The sequence below is a fragment of the Oryzias melastigma genome, linkage group LG17 (assembly GCF_002922805.2).
Source record: "Oryzias melastigma strain HK-1 linkage group LG17, ASM292280v2, whole genome shotgun sequence".
NCBI lineage: Eukaryota > Metazoa > Chordata > Actinopteri > Beloniformes > Adrianichthyidae > Oryzias > Oryzias melastigma.
Window position 1 is genome coordinate 771,721 of NC_050528.1, and position 16,962 is coordinate 788,682.

General features: G+C 41.9%; 3 protein-coding genes across 7 annotated transcripts in view; 1 reads left to right on the forward strand and 2 right to left on the reverse strand.

Moving 5' to 3' along the window:
* Positions 1-6,291, reverse strand: part of eps15l1b (epidermal growth factor receptor pathway substrate 15-like 1b) — a 17,125-nt gene extending 10,834 nt beyond the window's left edge. For all 5 annotated transcript variants that reach the window (XM_024274072.2, XM_024274071.2, XM_024274070.2 and 2 more), the window contains exons 1-9: positions 6,143-6,291; positions 5,175-5,216; positions 5,003-5,092; positions 4,870-4,917; positions 4,712-4,807; positions 4,572-4,640; positions 4,375-4,500; positions 4,251-4,310; positions 3,926-4,174 (exon numbers count right to left, since the gene is read on the reverse strand). In XM_024274072.2, coding sequence (XP_024129840.1) covers positions 3,926-4,174; positions 4,251-4,310; positions 4,375-4,500; positions 4,572-4,640; positions 4,712-4,807; positions 4,870-4,917; positions 5,003-5,092; positions 5,175-5,216; positions 6,143-6,169 — 807 coding nt within the window. In that variant the 5' untranslated portion in view covers positions 6,170-6,291. The remainder of the gene's footprint in view (positions 1-3,925; positions 4,175-4,250; positions 4,311-4,374; positions 4,501-4,571; positions 4,641-4,711; positions 4,808-4,869; positions 4,918-5,002; positions 5,093-5,174; positions 5,217-6,142) is intronic.
* Positions 6,292-8,824: 2,533 nt separating this feature from the next.
* calr3b (calreticulin 3b) lies at positions 8,825-11,819 on the reverse strand. Its single transcript, XM_024274283.2, has 9 exons — positions 11,633-11,819; positions 11,213-11,314; positions 10,804-11,007; positions 10,636-10,730; positions 10,350-10,559; positions 10,163-10,276; positions 9,949-10,092; positions 9,781-9,873; positions 8,825-9,701 (listed from the first exon to the last, which is right to left on the reverse strand). Exons 1-9 carry the CDS (start codon positions 11,718-11,720, stop codon positions 9,510-9,512), a joined length of 1,242 nt encoding a protein of 413 aa, XP_024130051.1. The 5' UTR covers positions 11,721-11,819; the 3' UTR covers positions 8,825-9,509.
* A 1,944-nt stretch (positions 11,820-13,763) lies between these two features.
* atcayb (ATCAY kinesin light chain interacting caytaxin b) overlaps positions 13,764-16,962 on the forward strand; it is a 46,240-nt gene continuing 43,041 nt past the window's right edge. Inside the window, exons 1-2 of the mRNA XM_024273567.2 lie at positions 13,764-14,110; positions 14,696-14,786. The gene's annotated coding sequence lies outside the window, so the exon portion shown is untranslated. The remainder of the gene's footprint in view (positions 14,111-14,695; positions 14,787-16,962) is intronic.

Here is a 16,962-nt window from a genome sequence, read left to right on the forward strand (position 1 = left end):
TAACGTCCCACGCGGTAACGTCCCACGCGGTAACGTCCCACACGGAAACGTCCCACACGGAAACGCCAAACACGTCTATTATGTTATAATGTGGGACAGCGAGTGGATCAGAGAACAATTATTCCGTTACTGCTGGACTTAAATTGCTTAAGGCGTTTAAATGCTTTTAAAAGCATTTAAAATGCTTAAGAATGCTGAACAACATCCAATAAACAAGCAGTAAAACTGTCAAATTTGCACAAACCGCATACCACTAAGAGTATTTATTATTGTACTTCCTGTTTGCAATCCTTTTTGTTTTTCCTTTTTCATTTGCCTTACACATGTACGGTTTCTTCTTCTTATTACTGTAACTACTCGTTACATTTGACTTTATTTGATCTTGTTTTTAATCTTTTCTCTGTCTTGTTGCTGCTGTTACTGACCGTTACAATGAAGCCTTTGAATCTTTGAATCTATTACAGCTTTTTTCTTCTGAAAACGAGCCGTTGAGACGAATGTCTTCTTTATGAAGTGAGTTCACAGTTTCCATCCAGGAGATTTTCCTGTTTTTATGGTGCTGACGCAGAGATGCTGCTGGAAAACGAGTGACTGTGTGAACGCAGACGTCCAGTAACTTGAACAGGAAGTGATGTCAACGCCACGGATTTCCAGAGTAAATTGCAAAACAAAGACGCGTAAACTAATTTAAAAATAGGAGTCTGTTGCCATGAGGAGGAGCAGGAGGAGCTCATGGATAAACTTCTCCTTCCTGCTTCACCGTCATCACAGCAAACGCAGACAGAGTTTATCTGCAGGCTGGTCCTCCTAAAACGCTGTTTGGTCTGTAAAGTTCATCCAAAAAACGCAGAATTAAAAAAAAATCAGAACTTACTTTAATTTAATTTAATTTAATTTTAATTGTATAAAGGAGCAGAAAATAAGCTTTTGTTCAAAAACTAAAGTTCACTTCAGTATTTTGTAATGTGACCCTGGTTGAAAGGACAGAGGTCAAAGGTCTCCTGTGGGTCTTCTACATGTTCGGTCCATTCATCCTGGCAGATCTCCTCCAGAGCTGAGATGTTTGGGCGGGGGGACTCCCTCCACAGGAGTCCACTGTTGGACTGAGATCCAGAAACTGACAAGAACACTCCAGATTTTTACGTAGCCACTCCTCGGTTGCCACGGCGATGTGTTTGGGATCACCGTGATGCTGGAGGATCCAGACACGTTTCATCTTCATTGTTTTCACTGATGGAAGGAGGTTCGTGTCCAGAATGGTATCATACATGGATCCATTCATGCCTTCTTTCATACGCATCAGTCGTCATGGTGACAGAAAAGCAGCCCCAAATTATGATGCTTCCACCACCATGCCTCATGGTGTTCTTTCATAAACGCAGAGGAGTGTTTGAACCAAAAGTGTTCCATTTTGGTTTTGCTCTGACCACCTGACCTCCCGATCCTCCAGATGGTCTCTGGAGAACTTTAGACGGGTCTGGACAGGTTCTGGTTCTGGTTTCAGCAGCAGCAGGGTTCCTACACGTTTCTTCAAGTTAAATTTAAGGTTTTTTAGGACCTTGTATATGAAAATCAGACGAATTTCTGGGCCTAATTCCCAGCCCCATGAGCGAAGAAAAAACAAAATCCTCGTCGTAACAGAGGAATGTAATCTATTACAGTTCAAATTTCAGTAATTAAATTACAATTACTAGACTACTGAAAACCTTCATTACTCACATTTTGGTGACTAATAAACCAAATTTGTGTCAACAGTTGGTTCTGATGTTTTCTTTTGCTATGAAACAAAACAAAAAAACACCGACGCGTGTGTGCTCATGTGTTTGAGATGAGTCAAAGTAAGATTGAGAAACTATAAACACGGACACATTCGAACAGGCATCGGCAACTGGAGATATTTGAATATTCCAATTAGTTGAAAACAAACTTTGTTGTTGTACTAAAGAACATGATAAACCCAGAGAATCCTCCTTTCTCCTTTCTTCTCCTCTAATTACAGCTTTTACATCTTCATCCTCACCTGCGATCTTCCTCTTTAACAATCTTTCCTGCATTGTTCTTTTTTAAAGGACTTTTGCTATTATAAATTCATTTATTTGCTGCATGTTTCACTTCTACCATTAGATTATTGTTTTATCTATAACTATAAAACTATAAATTGTGTTCAGAAACTATATGAATCATTGATTGTTTTTGTCCCGGTACAAACAAACAAACCAACTTCACACTTTTATAGAAATATTCCTGGTGACTGTGAATGAAATGAGCATCCCCGGTGAACGAATCAAACGTACCCCATACGACGTGCATATGCGATGAGTTTGTTTATGGAAGCGGATAACGTTAGAGGAGAGAAGGACGTAAATATAATTTCTTAGCGATGATAAGACGCTAAAACCACAGAGAGGCTAAAATGATGAGATAAAGTTCAGTTTGAGCCTGAAGCTGCTGTAATATGAGAGTTAGAGCAGAAACAAACGAACACACAGATCTTCCAACGGATCTTAGAACCGTACTCAGCACCGGACCAGCTCTGTTTTAGTCCTGATCACTACTAGCTTCTCAACTCCTTGTACTTTGTGTCTTCTTCATGGTCTTCTTAAAACGAAGAGGAAGAAGAGCTGTTTTACGAAGAGTTGGTATCCAGAGTGTTAATAACTTACACAATCATGGTTAAAAGATTAAGAGTAAAACTTTAGACCAGAAAAGTCATACAGAAAGAATTAAGCTGCACCATTTTTAAGACCAAGATATCAAACTTTAAGACTATTTAATGCTTTCTCAAGCCTTATTTCCAAATTTTTAAATTCAAGGCTTTGAAGACTTTTTACGACCCCGCGGGAACCCTGAGGAGGACCTTTGGAGGAGGATTTGAAGCCATGACGACGTCCTGTGTTACTATGGTAACCTTTGTTACGGTGGTCCCTGCTCTCTGCAGGTCAGTGACCAGTTCCCTCCGTGGAGTTCTAGACTGCTTCCTCACCGCTCTCCAGGTCATTTGTTCCACCAGGGGTCCGTTTCAAGAAGCGGACTTTGAGTTCAGGTTTGAATTTATTTAACCTGCTTCTTGAAACGGGCCCCTGGTGAGATCTGTCATGGAGCTCCAGGTGGAGAGAGATCATCAGTGATCTCCTACTTCTTTCACTTTCTGATCAATATTCAAATAGTTGATCTCTTCTCTCCAAGCTGCTGTTTATTGTAAATTGGTTCAGGTCTACAGTTTTGCTCCTGGTGTCCTTCGACAGCTCTTTGCTCTTAGTCATAGTGGAGAGCTTAGTTTGTTTAAGGGTGTGGACGGGTGTCTTTCATACAGATAACCAGTTCAAACAGGAGGATTGAAGAGAAGATGTTCCAGATCTGTGACAGAATTATTGTTTGTAGGAGATAAATGTTTATTTTCTGCTCCCTTAAATCAATTCCTTAAAATCAAGCGATGTGATTTCCTGGATTCTGTCGGTTCTAGATTCCGCCTCTCCTCAAGTTGTAAACTTGCAGCTTTCCTTCCCTTTCAAGGAAGTGTTTTTTTTCAGAAGGTGAGACGAACTGAAGCTTCTCAACAATGTGGGAGAACTGGTTTTCCTGTTTGTGACGCGTCCGACCGTGAACTGCTGGTTTCTAACGTCTACAAGCTGCTCCTGCTGAACTGGTTCCAGCTGGAGAGCGGTCAAGGAACACGTTCATCCCACAAGTTGAGGTTCATGGCAGGAAAATGACCCAAATATATTTATATTTTAGCCGATTGACTCAACTATAGACGGAGTGAAATTTGAGAAAATCTGGTTCTAGAAAGAAAACTTTCCCTGCTGCGTAGTTTGATGAAGAGTTTTATACCTTTAAGGCAAAAAAAATACGAAGTTTGGAAATGAATCAAAACTAAAATTTCTTCTATTTGTGAGTAAATAGGTATAAATATTTGGTGACCGACCTCTGAGCTGGACTTGAAGGAGGGTTTTGGTGACAAGCTGACGGCGCCGGCGGGAGCTGGTGAGGAGCTCTGCAGCGTCTCCTTCAGAGTCACCGGGCTGGACAACAGACCCGAGAGAGAGGGCAGCACCGCCACGGCGCCCGGGAGCGCCATGGCCGACTTTTTCCGTTTAGAAGGTGGGATGAGGTTGGCGGGTAAGCTGCTGGGAACGGGCTCCTTCTCCATGGCTCGGTACACGAGATGCATGGCCTACGAACACCGGGAACGGTCAGCACGCCGACAGGATCATCAGCCACAAAGTCGGAGAATAAAACGTGGACCTTACCACGGTGAACTCCTCTTTATCCAGGTGTCCATCTTTGTCCACATCACTGAGGTCCCAGATCTACAGAGCAGACGTTTGGTCACAGATTCTCCAGAACCAGCCGCTCCACAGGTTCAGACCGTACCTTTCCCAGCACTCCCAGCGGGAGCTTGGAGTTGATCAAAACGGGGCGGACTTTATCTCCGGACAGCAGACCCTGAACCGGCGCCAGACTCTCAAATATTCCCTCAAACTTCCCCTTTTCGTCCGGCTGGTTATGGAGGGAGAGGACAGAGGTGAGACGCTCGCCGCCGGACGTCCAGATCAAACCTCATGACTTACCCTGATGGCCCACTGAGGGTCTGCCGCTGCCGCCGTTGGGCTCCTGGTCAGCGGGCTGCTGGTGTCTCTCTGAGAACACACAACCACATGAAGAACCGACAACCACACCAGAGGACTGGGTTAGTGCGGTAAACACGTACAAACTTCGGCACCGCGGCGCTTTGGCTGAGGTTGCTCAGGCTGACGTCGTTTCCTGCCTGGGCTGATGCCACAAGCCTCAAAGCGATGAAGAAACCCTGCGAGCGGAACGGAGCGTCAGCATCGCTCCTCAGCACCTCAACATCCACCACGGCTTTACCTTCTTATCCAGAAATCCTTTTCGGTCCGAATCGGCCAAATCCCAGATCTAGAAGGTTCAGGAGAAAGAGGAGAGGGTTAGCCGGTCCTCACCGAGTCCACCGGGCTTCTGACTCAGAACATGTGGGACCCACTTTTCCCAGAGTGCTGTCTGGCAGGCCGGACTTCTTCAGGAACTGGGCCGCCTCCGCTGCAGAAATTTTTCCCGTGTTTCCCGGGTCCAGCTGTGCAGGAAGGAGCAGACGAATCTTCGTTAGCGCAACTGACGGACGGGACAACGGGAAAGGAGCGGCGGGAAGACATTACCTGTCTGTAGTAAAGCTCGTACGCAGAGTTTCCATTGGACAGCTGCAAGAAAACACAGAGGTGGAACATCAGACGCAAGAAACCAGGAAGTTCTGGAGGTGAAGAAGCCAAGAAGTTCTGGACATCAAGAAGGATCAGGACAACAGTAGAATGAAAGAAGTAGAAGCTTTGATGGTTTCATCCTTTATGTTTCCAATGCAGACCTGACCCCCCAGGAAGGGTCCGTGGGGTCGGGTAGAGGTCTGTCACCTCCTACCGGAGCTTCCAGGTGAACACGACCAAAACAAACAACTACAGTCAACGAACTGAAGATTAAAGACGAGGAAATGAAGAACGACACGAGAAACAAACGTTTACAAAACAACGACTGGGATTCACATCAACGTTGACTGTGTACATTGTGTATATTCACACACAAATAACAACAAATACACAAACTGCAACCAAAAACCCCTCAAACAGAAGCAGCAACACACAAACAAACAAGGCAGTACACACACCTTCAAACACAATATAAACAAACAGCTAAAAAACAAACAACAACACACAAACATACAATGAAACACGCAATTCTCAACAATACACAATCTTAAAAAAAATAATACAAGGCAGTACACACTCCTACAAACACAACAACACAAACAGCTACAAGAACAAACAACAACACAAAACAATACACACTTCTACAAACACAACACAAACACACATTAAAACACACATCGCTGTCTCGCGCGCTGCCGTATCCGTACATGTTGAGTTGAGTTAGCGTTACTCTGTTACTGAAAGTTACTTCGTTACTGGTTCCTCCGCTCGTTGACCCGCAGAAATCAAAGAACCGCTCAACTTGATAAACTTCTGTAAACGAACCCAAACTACAGAGTTCTTTAGACTGTAACCAGAGACGCAGAAACCCGGAACCAGCAGCCGAACTTTGACAGACATTCCCGACTTTTCCCTCTCTTTCTCACCTGGCTGACAGTCAGGAGCTCCGCCATCTTTCCTGCTGTTCCGGAAGTGTCAGGAGGAAGACGCGCACGCCCAGACTGGGAGGTTCCGGTCTTTAGAGCCCGCCCCCGCCCACACCGCCGCGCGGACGGGGGCGGGTCATCGGGTCAGTGTGGGTCACGCGGTGGGTCATGAGGGCAGAAGGTCAGTTCCTGCTGCTGAGCTGGTCTCCATCAGATCCAGCAGAACTGGACTTAAACCCAAAATCACAAACGGAACTCTGAGACCGGATCAGTGTCATCCACCACCAGGGGTCATGACCCCCACGGTTCTGGTGGAAACTGGATCACTGTTAGTGAAAGGAGGGGAGGAAGACGGTCTCCTCAGCAGAGAACTTTAGAGGAGCTGATGGACAGAAGAAAAGTGGATCTGGTGGGTTCAGGAGATCAGATGTGGATCTCTGGTGGGTTCAGAAGACTAGATGTGGATCTCTGGTGGGTTCAGGAGACCAGATGTGGATCTCTGGTGGGTTCAGAAGATCAGATGTGGATCTCTGGTGGGTTCAGGAGACCAGATGGAAAGAGAGCAAAGCAGCTTCAAGATGCTTGATCTTGGGGGGTGGAAAGAAGAACAGAGGAGAAATCCTGAAGCAAGAGTTTCATAAGAATGTTCTGGAGGTGAAGACAGGGTCAGTGAGGAGGATGGGCCTGAAGGTGATGGTTGTCAGGAGGATGATGATTGGATGAGAGCTGGAGGAGAAGTTTTAGGGGTAGATGGATGAGGAGATCCAGGGTATCTCCAGCCATTATGCCACCATATGGGGTCCAGATGACGCCACCCTTACAGTGAAGTCTTATTCCTGCCATGACAAAAGTGGACAGAACTTCATGTCTGCCATGGACACCAGTGAATATCAAAAATCATTGAAAAAAAAAACTTACGCGTGTTGACTTGTGGGTTCTAAACAACTTCACCCCAACATTAAAATGTCTAGGATGGCACAAGGTCTGGATCAGAGGTCTGCAACCTGCAATCAATCAAGCGCTGCGACTTTGTAGTCGTACTAAAACATTTAGACAGAGTGCCGTGTACCACGGTGGGTTAGAAAGCGGACTCTGTCAAGGGTTTTAATGGTGCCGTATGGTCTGAAAAACACCGTAAGGGACAATAATTAGCTCTGAGTTATTTCTACATACCTACGTTTATGAATTTCCACTGAAAACTCTCAAATAAACTTTATATAGTCTTTTTTAACTACTGCTGACGTTAAACTACCTAATACAATATTTACTGCATTGAGATGATCCTGTCTTTTATTTTGAAAGGGAGTCTTGTCAAAAGTTCTGACCGATTTCCTCTTTAGATATATTCTATTATTCTCATGATGTTTATGCTTCATTCATGCACAACAACAATAATTTGTTGATTTTTATGATAGTAAAAATAACCTAAATACAAAGGAGAGTCTTACTTTTGTCAGACTTTGTGGCTTCTGCTGAGTTGTGGTTGCTGAGAAATCGATCCGATTGGTTCAGTTGCAGAACCCTCGTCTAGACGGAGCAGACTTTGAGGGACATGTGGGAGCAGGAACCTGACGAGATGAGAAAGTGATGGAAGAGCTTGGTGTTCAGGACAGACTTCCTCTTCCTGGAAGTCCACATTGATGAGAGCTTCTCCTGGTATACGGACACCACTGAGCTGCTGAGAAAGGCCCGGCAGAGACAGAACCTCCTGAAGACCCTCAGGACAAAAAGACCTCAGAGACCGCATGAAACCTTCTACTATCCCACCTTAGGCAGTGACATCCTGTGGTTTAGAGCAGGGGTCCCCAAACTTCTTCTTGTGAGGGCCACATAACAGTTTTCTTCTCTGATCTGGGGCTGGGGTCAGTTTGTTGGCTAACTGAAAAAGTGCAGCAGTCTCAGCCTAAACGTAAACATTTACGGTTTTCCAGAAAGCCACGCAAAGTCGAATTTAAGATAATTCATTTCTGTAATCTTCATAGACAAAAATAATACCAAAACATTTTAAAAACTAGATATTTAGTCTGCGATAATGGTAGTGTGAATGCTGTGAGCTAAATGTGGCCACTGAAGATGCTAGTGCTGATAGCGGAAAATGCTGAAATTGATAACTAAAAACGCTGAAGCTGATAGCTGAAAACGCTGAAGCTGATGGCTAGCTAAGATATTATCAAAATGCCAAATTAGCCTAAAAAATGAAAAAAAAGTCAAAATTAGCCAAAACAGCTTATGGCTAAAATTTTAACTAAACTTCAAAATACCCCAGAAATCCTTAGTAACTGTCAAAACAGTTAAAAAAGCTAGCATAAAAAGAGCTGAATAGCTATGGACGTCCAAAAATGTACGGAAAAAAAATAAAGAAAAAATGAATCACTATTTAAACAAATAGAGTCTATCCTCTCCCATCATAGTTCAGACTGCCGAAAGGTGCAATATAAGGTCACGTTCCATGTGGTTCTCCATCGCTTTTCTGATAGTATGAGGAGGTGGGGCTCATCCGGCCCGCGGGCCGTAGTTTGGGGACCCCTGGTTTAGAGGAAACCTCTCCAACAAGATCCCAGAGAAAGGCCTCTTTAGCTCCAGATGCCTCAAAAGACCCCAGGAGACCATCAGAGACACGTGTCATCCTGTTGATGTGCACATGCAGATGCTTTAAGAAACGTTTGATTAAGGACGCAGAGATCGGAGAGCACCTTTTATTTCAGTTGTACCTGTGACGATGACAAACTTCATCACAATCCCTCAGAAACGACTCGTGTTGATGCAACAAAAATCACCAGGCATGAAATCTTTATTAAAAACTTTGGCATCAAGAACATTCTGTCCTGTTCAAAGCAGAGAAAACCTTCCGTCGGTTTCAACAACTGCTTTTATTCTGTAAACACAGGAATTTCAACTGCAAAACGAACCAGAACGAGGATTTATCACCAGAAAACGTCACGTTTGTGACGACAGAGAGGCGCCGGACCCAGAAATACAGGACTCCAAACAAAAACAGACTCAATTACAGTTTTTTGGTCAAAAGGAATAGAATAAAAACCAAAATAGTAGGAGGCGGAGCCAACCTACGCTTTAGTTGTTCTAGTCGGAAGATGAAAAATCTATTAGTCTAAGATTGTCAAAAAAAAACGAAAGAGTTCTAGATTAACAAGACCCCGTTTCTAGATTAGAACCCAAAGTTCGGTTTGCACCTTATCGCAGGAAGGGGATGCACAGCAGCCACGACCATCCTGAACGCCACGCACAGGTTTGGTGGAAACACACAAACGCGCCCACACAGACACACTCCCACACACACGCACGCCCACACACACGTGCGCGCACACATACACACACACACCAGCAAACACACTATTGCAACTGTTCTTCAAAGCTCATCTTTAGCCTGAAGGTCTTCGTCTGTTTCTGAAGGTCCCTCCTCTGCATCTTCCTTGGACTCCTCATCATCCTCATCGGTTTCTTCATCATCTTCTTCCGTGTCTTGGTCTTTGTTCTTTTCATCCTCTTCCTCTTTTCTCTTCAACTCATCCTGCTCTTGCTTCATTTTCTTCTCCGGCTCCTGAAGGAAACGTGAGAAAAGAATGGTTGATGTTCCCGTTTGATCGAGCAGCAGTTCAGCATCTGGTTTGCAGACATACCTTGGTCACGCCCCACGTCTCGTTGCCGATGTCTTCTGCTTCCTTCACGTCGTCAGTGATGAGGAAGTTGTCAAAGATGGTCCCTGATTTCACCTGAAAAGCAGGTCCAGACGTCACGCCTCCTGCTGCTGCAGGACTCTTACTTCCTTCATGTCATCAGGTCCTCACCTGCCAGAGATCCAGACCCAGAACCCCGATGCTGTCAAACTTGTAGATGTTTGCGTCAGGGCTGTGTTCGGGGTTATCGATCTCTGGGTGCACCCAGGCTCCTTTGTAGCTTGGATTATCGATCTGTTTGGGCTTCCATTCTCCCTGTAATCAGATTGAGGATTCGTCAGGACGGAAGGCAGCAGCAGTCCCCGAGTGTTAGACGAGGTCTTACTTTGTATTCTGGGTTGTTGATCATGGGCGGCTCCCATTCTCCATCCATGTCCTCCATCCAGTCTTCAGGCTTTTTGGCATCAGGATCTGGGATGTATTCTGGTTTCTCCCAGTCCTGCAGAAACACATATTGGATCAGGATTCCTTCAAGCCTCTCGGCTGCAGAAGGAGCGTTTGAAGGTTTTCACCTCAGGCTTCGTGTCTTCAGGATCGTCGATCTTTGGACGGTCGTCCCAGTCTTCTGGCTTCTTAGCCTCAGGATCCTTAATTTTCTTAGGAGGCAGGAAGTCCCAGTCCTCCTCCAGACTGCCAGATTCTACCTTCTCATTGTCAATCTTGACCTCATAGGTCTGGTCTGGATTCAGGATCAGCGTGTACAGGTGGGTGAACTCGTCATCCTGCAGGAAATGAGGCGTTTAGCTTCTGGAGCAGCAGGACTGTCCTTCACCACGTCTGAAGGTAAAGAGACCTTACCTTGCATTTGATCTCTTTCTTGATGAGGTGATTCTTGCCCTTGTAATTAAAAATGACGTGGACCTTCTTGGTGCTGTAGCCGCAGATATCAGGGCCTGCACACATGAACCGGATGACTCCAAGAATCCTTTCTAAAGAAGCGGTTCGTACTGAAAGTTAGACTCTCACCAAACATGATGTAGTACGAGGAGTCTCCATGCATGTCGGTCTGGTCCAGGTCAGAGGGGAAGACCTTCACGTAGCCTCCGCCGCAGTCGATCTTCTGCTCGTGCTTCACTGTGAACTGAATGACCACGGACTTTCCCTCGTTGCTGAACGGCTCGAAGCGGGCCGAGGCGGCGTAGAAGCGAGCGTCTTGGCTGGTCTGCAGACCTGAGGAAAATCAAAACACAATCACTGCCTTCCTGAGCAGAGAAACCGATGGATCCAGACTGTAAACCACCAGGCGGCTGACAGAGCGACCAGGAAGCAGGCTGGAGATTGACACTTTTTACAGTCAAAGATTAGAGTTTTGTCAAATCTCCAAACCCTCTGCTGATGTTCTTCAGAGGACCCGCTGTGGTATAAGTCTGCGCACCTTTGTCCTTTTCTGCATCTCCATAGAAGTTCCCTGCCGTCAGCTTCCATTCTCCGTAATCAGATTTGTGTTTGGAGTTCACCCAGCGACTTCTCCATTCATCTGAGGAGAAGGAGGGCGTCACAACAGGAAAAAAGAAACCAAAAGCTTCCAGAGGTCACATGAGAGCCTCCAGAGAGCGGCCGTCCTGTGGAAACGTGACTGTCATGACATTTAAGTTCTTCTTATTTCAGTCCATTAGCATGAATGAGAAAACCGCATAGGTCACATTTTACAAGTGAACAGCGGCTTTATCAAGAATCCCTTCTAAAGTCTAATTGAGCACGCTTAGACTATATATTAAACAGCATTTTAACTAAAACATGGAACTAAAAAGCTGCACTTAATCATTTGGATTGAGAGTGAAGGAAATGGAGTTACCTCCGTCCAGAAACTCCTCCCGGAAGTAGATCTTTGCATGAACGCAGTACAAAGCGAATAAACCCACAAATAAAGTCAAAGTGCGCATTTTAGCTGCGAATCTGAGCTCTGCAGCCGCACAAACACAAACGCTCCACAGCAAAGAGGCAGAAGTGACGAGGAGGAAGCGGAGCGAATATTTCAGAGTGGCTCCAGCGAACAGATGTCTGCCTCTGATTGGACAAGAGGCGCAGACGTCTGGACCAATCAGAGGAGACCACGAAACTACTGTCTCCTCCAGACGCTGAATCCAGATCAGCTCTCAGCCGATCCTGTCCATGGCGCCAGCCGTCCAGCAGAGGGCGCCAAATGCCAGGAAACAAGCAAAACACGACCAGGTTCTACAACTCATTTGAACATCATTCCTTGATTTGACCTCAGCTCCCATCCTTGTGATTGATAGTCTTTCTGTCTGATATAAAGTGCAATGGTAAAATATTTATCCTTGACTTACAAACTGTTTTCTCTCTATGTAATAAAAGAAAAACTCTGTCCTCATCTTTTTCAAAAAATTATATTTGTGATATTTGATCCAATTTCTTTTCATTTTCCATTCCTGCAAAAATTAAAAGAGATCCATTAATTAACATTAATCAACAATATTAATCCCTGTGCAGAATTTTTACATTTAAAATATAATATTCAAGATAATATATGCCAAATATGTAAAAATGATATTGAAACTCAAAAGCATCTATTTTATGATTGTAATTTGTTTAATAGTTTTTGGGGTGATTTAAATACATGGCTTTCAACAAAAAAATACAGTTAAGTTATTTACGTATCCCAATATTCAATTTGGTTGTATTGACCAAAAAAATTTCAATTTTTGCTCAACAACTTAGTTATTTTTGATAATTGTTTTTTCACAAATGTCGATTTTTGAAAGAGAGTCCATTGTTTTTCTTTTTTTAAAAAACGAGTTTTATCTTTTTTGTAAATTTCTAAAAAAGATTAAAAATAAAATGCCACAAAACGTTTAAATTGTTTGTCATTTTACCTGGACTGATGTGATTTTTCCTCCATTTCATTTATGGATAGTCTTAGTTTAGGTTGTTAATATATTGATGCCTTCCAAATTAATTTAGACTTCTGAGTACAGTTAGAAATTTCATATTATTGCATTAATGCTTTTTTCTACATTTAGATCTATTTTATGTTGTTAATTTGGTTGATGTTTATAATTGTTTTTTTTTTGTCTTTTTTTTCTTTTTCTCCTTTATTAATGCTTAAATTGAATTGATTGTCTTCACCTGTATACATGTATAATGCCATGCTTTGTAATGTGTAATTCATAAAAAAATGTGTGAAGAAATTCGAGTTTTTACTCTTTTACTGTCTGTTTTTTAACCTTTCTTTGTCCTATGAACACATTTTAGTACAAAATTCAAAGTGCAGTGAAAAAAGTGGAACATTGAATAAATTAGGAAAAGTTCTATACTGGTTACATTTAAAATGATTAGTTTTCACTCATTTTGATTTTCACTCATTTTGATTTGATGGTTTACTCAACTCAAAATTTCAATTAAATAAAAATTACAAATGTAAAGGTAACAAAACAGAACTTTTGCTAATTGATGTTTCGCTTTTTTTTTACATTTTCATCAAACAAATCAAATGAAACAGTTTGACCATTTGTTATAACAAAATAACAAAAAACTCATAAATCTTTAAAAATAAAAAAAGGAAAATTAAAACGGGGGTTTTCTAATTAGCAGTAATTAATTTAAAAACTTTAAATAGTTAGTTGTCTGAACATCTCTGAAAATACATTTTTAGACTTTCTATAGAGGCCCAATATAGTTTTAGTCAACTCCTGTAAAACAATTTTATATATTTTTTCCTCATCATTTCTGTCATATGAATGTAATATTTTGCCCAAATCTTGATTATGTTTGTTCTACATGTTTCATTGGGATATGTTGTATGTTTATGTAACAGTTTTACCTAACATGCCAGTAAGATAATGTAGATAATTTTGTCTTTCTTTCATATTTTACCAACCAACATACCTGGAGAAAAGATTATCAGATCTTCAGCCAATCAGATCCCGAGTCTGTAGCAGTCTTCTGCTGAGCGTGACATGTACGTGTGCTGTGATTGGACGAGGGCTCGAGAGCGCGAAAGTCCCTTCGCTAGAGATTAGTATGGAGTATTCTGAGAGAAAAACGCAGATTTTCCTCGGTGTAATAGTCGAAGTGAAAACACGTCTTCGTGAATTTAGACTCGGGTCATTTTATGTGCAGGTTTCTCTCGCGGGGTTTTTCTCTGCTAAGAACTTTAGTCGGCGCGTAAAACCGGAACGATGGCTACAAACAAACATGGCGGACAGTGTTAGCCGTTAGCATGTCAGTAAAAGGAAGAAGAGGAGCTGAAACTCACAGATCAGAATAAAAGCCTGAACGACGTTAACAGGTGTTGTGGAGGAGATCATTGTTGGTGGGTATATTTTTATTTACAAAAAACAATAAAGACAAATTTGTGCTTCTGTGAAAATTCCGTTAAAGCAATACTCAATTTTCTAATTAATTTTAATTAAACTGGAAATTCCTGAGAATCTGGGCCAATCAAAACACATATGAAATAATGTAAAGAAATTTCCAATAATGTTTTTAATAAGTTTGACCCTGGAACATCATAATCATATCATCATAATGATATTTGTTTTTTACATTTTTTTTTGTTTTCAATATTGAAAGACCCCGCCCACTTTTAGAAAAGCAGTAGGTGTGGTGCATGATGGGAATTTACATGTTTCTTTCTGTTTGGGTATTTGTCGGTCTGTGAGATTTTAAGGTTTTTGTTAAACCATTTGTTTTACTCATATGTATTTAGTGTGTTTTTGTCATCACAATATCTATAAATACTTTTTATACTACTTTAAATACTTAATCCTGCAACAAATTTCCTCTTTACAGCTGTAAACATCCCAGTAGGGAAAAAACATGATGACATGTTTGTTTTTGTAATCTGATCAATGTCAAAGACTGAAACTGAATCTCTTTGAAACATATTGATTTACAGGTCATGTGACATGCTGGAGATGGATCAGTGGTCCACCCGCCCTGGTTCTGATAACAGTGACTACATGCTGATGTCAGCAGAAATTGTTCAGGTATTCAAGCCTCCACACGCCGCTCATCAAAAACAGCGTAAATGTACATTTTTCAAGATTACATCTGCGAGATGGTAAATAAACCAATTACATAGCAAAAAAAAAACCTTAGTAAAATTATTATACTTAAAATGTTTTTTTATGGTTTTTACAAGAACTTAGAGAAATCCACAGCAACATTAGTTCCAGATGTTCAGAGCTTATGTCCTGCTATTCTGAGCCTCTCAGAGTAAACTATACCCATATATATGATCACATATTATCTTTGGCACTCTAGAGAAAAAAATATTTATGAAATATGAGATATTTTTGTGAGCTCCTTTTCCTACCTGGAAGTTAGACGCCTCAATCTCTGAGACTCAGCCTTTTACTCCTGGTGGGTGCCGCCCACTTCATGACATCATCCTAGAGCCGGCCTCGGCATCGTGTCTGAGTTTCACCCATGAAAAAAAACTCCAGCCAAACTTTTGCAAAGATAGATGTGCAGATGTGCATGTAAAATAAAAGTGGTGCTAGCTCTGCAGAGAAAGTGGGAGTGTGTTAGTCTGGGGGTGGAGCTGGCAGCGCAGGCTCTTCCCGGACGGGGCTGTTCCCCCACATTCATACGTAAAAACGTGGGGACCCATGTTCTCGTGGATTGGGAGGGGCTGGTGCTCAGAGCAGCGTTTCAGAGGACTACTCAGAGATGCGTGAATGGATCAAAATACCATTTGGGTCTTTTTTTTGTGAGGAATTAACATTATAATACACTTAAAAGCTCAAAAAGAGCAAAGACTGAACAGAAATGAGTTCAGATTGAAGGATTCCTACATGTGTGGTTTTATCTTCTGCTCACATTAACTCACCCTCTTCAGATGAAAATATTTTGGATTAAAAAAAGGAAATCAAATCATGAAATGTTCCAATAATATCTAAAATACTTTGTTTCATAATAAAGATGTGCAGGGTTTAGAACAGAAAGCCACCACAAGGGGGCACAATAGTGCCTGATCTAAACCCCTGTCCCTGATCTGGGTAAACGCTGAAGGTCCTGATGGACTCCCAACACAAACCTGAAGCTTAATGAAAATAATTAACTTTATCGCGAATAATATCAGTTGCCTCATTCAGTCTGTTGCTAACGTCTTTCTGTTTGGTGTAACTAAAAGGGTGGAGTTTGGGACATCCAGGTGTCCTTTGTTGATCAGGTCATCAGTTGGCCTCTGGACTGAAGCACACTCACGGTCAGAGTTTGGTGTACTCACCTGTTTTTGTATTTGTGACACTTCGATTGTGTAGCTCCTGTTCTACTAATGTTCTTTAAGACAAGCAGATTTTGTTAGGCTGATGAACTTTAGTTAAGGAAGCAACAAACACTGATGGAGCCCTGTAAACTGTGTATTTGTGAGTTTTTTTAATTTTTGCTGCTATCTCAGCTCTCCTGTAGTCTTTCTGCACATGAATGTTACAGATGAGTTTATTAATAAAGTTTTTTACCTTTACTCAGAAACAGTGAGCTCAGACGTACATAAGAGAAAATTGTTGGTATTTTAAAATGATTTCACTTGGCAGACGGTGAAGGCATCATTATTATTTATGGTGATGTTAATTCATGTTTTTGTCTGAAATCTGTTAAAATATATTTTTTAAATCCCCAAATAATATTTATCCAGCAGATGTTGAAATAGCACGAAAATCAGTGATTCTTTAATTTTATTATTGTTGAGAGTTGAACAAACCATGCGGGCAAAAACAAAGTAATTCAAGAGGAAAATAAATGATTTTCTCTGTGTAAAGTAGATTTTTAAAGGATGTCTGGCACTCTGCATGTGGTGGTTGATCTCTGCAGTCATCTAAGGGTTTCCTGCTTCACTCGGATATTTACAGGATATTTCACTAAAAAGACTTGTTAGTATTAGGGCTGGGAATCACTGGGTACCTCACGATACGATACGATACGCGATACATGGCTCACGATATCGATAATATCGCGATACTGCGATAATTGGTAAAAATCCTCACTAATAACTACCATTATATAGAACATGTTTTTGGGGGAAATATATCCCCATTTATCTTTTTTACCTTAAACACAATCATACTAAACACCTTTTCTTATTTTGTGCAACAAATTATAGACACTTTTGTGCAAAATTGCTGAAATCATTAATACTATGTCTTTGACAAACATTGACAA

Bases quoted from the DNA above. Each gene is read 5' to 3' on its own strand.
- calr3b (XM_024274283.2), bottom strand. From the start codon at position 11,720: ATGCGCACTTTGACTTTATTTGTGGGTTTATTCGCTTTGTACTGCGTT. The intron at 10,560-10,635 runs GTAAGGTCTCTT...CATTTCCTGCAG, and splicing joins AGAAAGAGATCAAATGCAAG to GATGACGAGTTCACCCACCT. The intron at 9,702-9,780 runs GTATGTCTGCAA...CGTTTCCTTCAG, and splicing joins AGACGTGGGGCGTGACCAAG to GAGCCGGAGAAGAAAATGAA.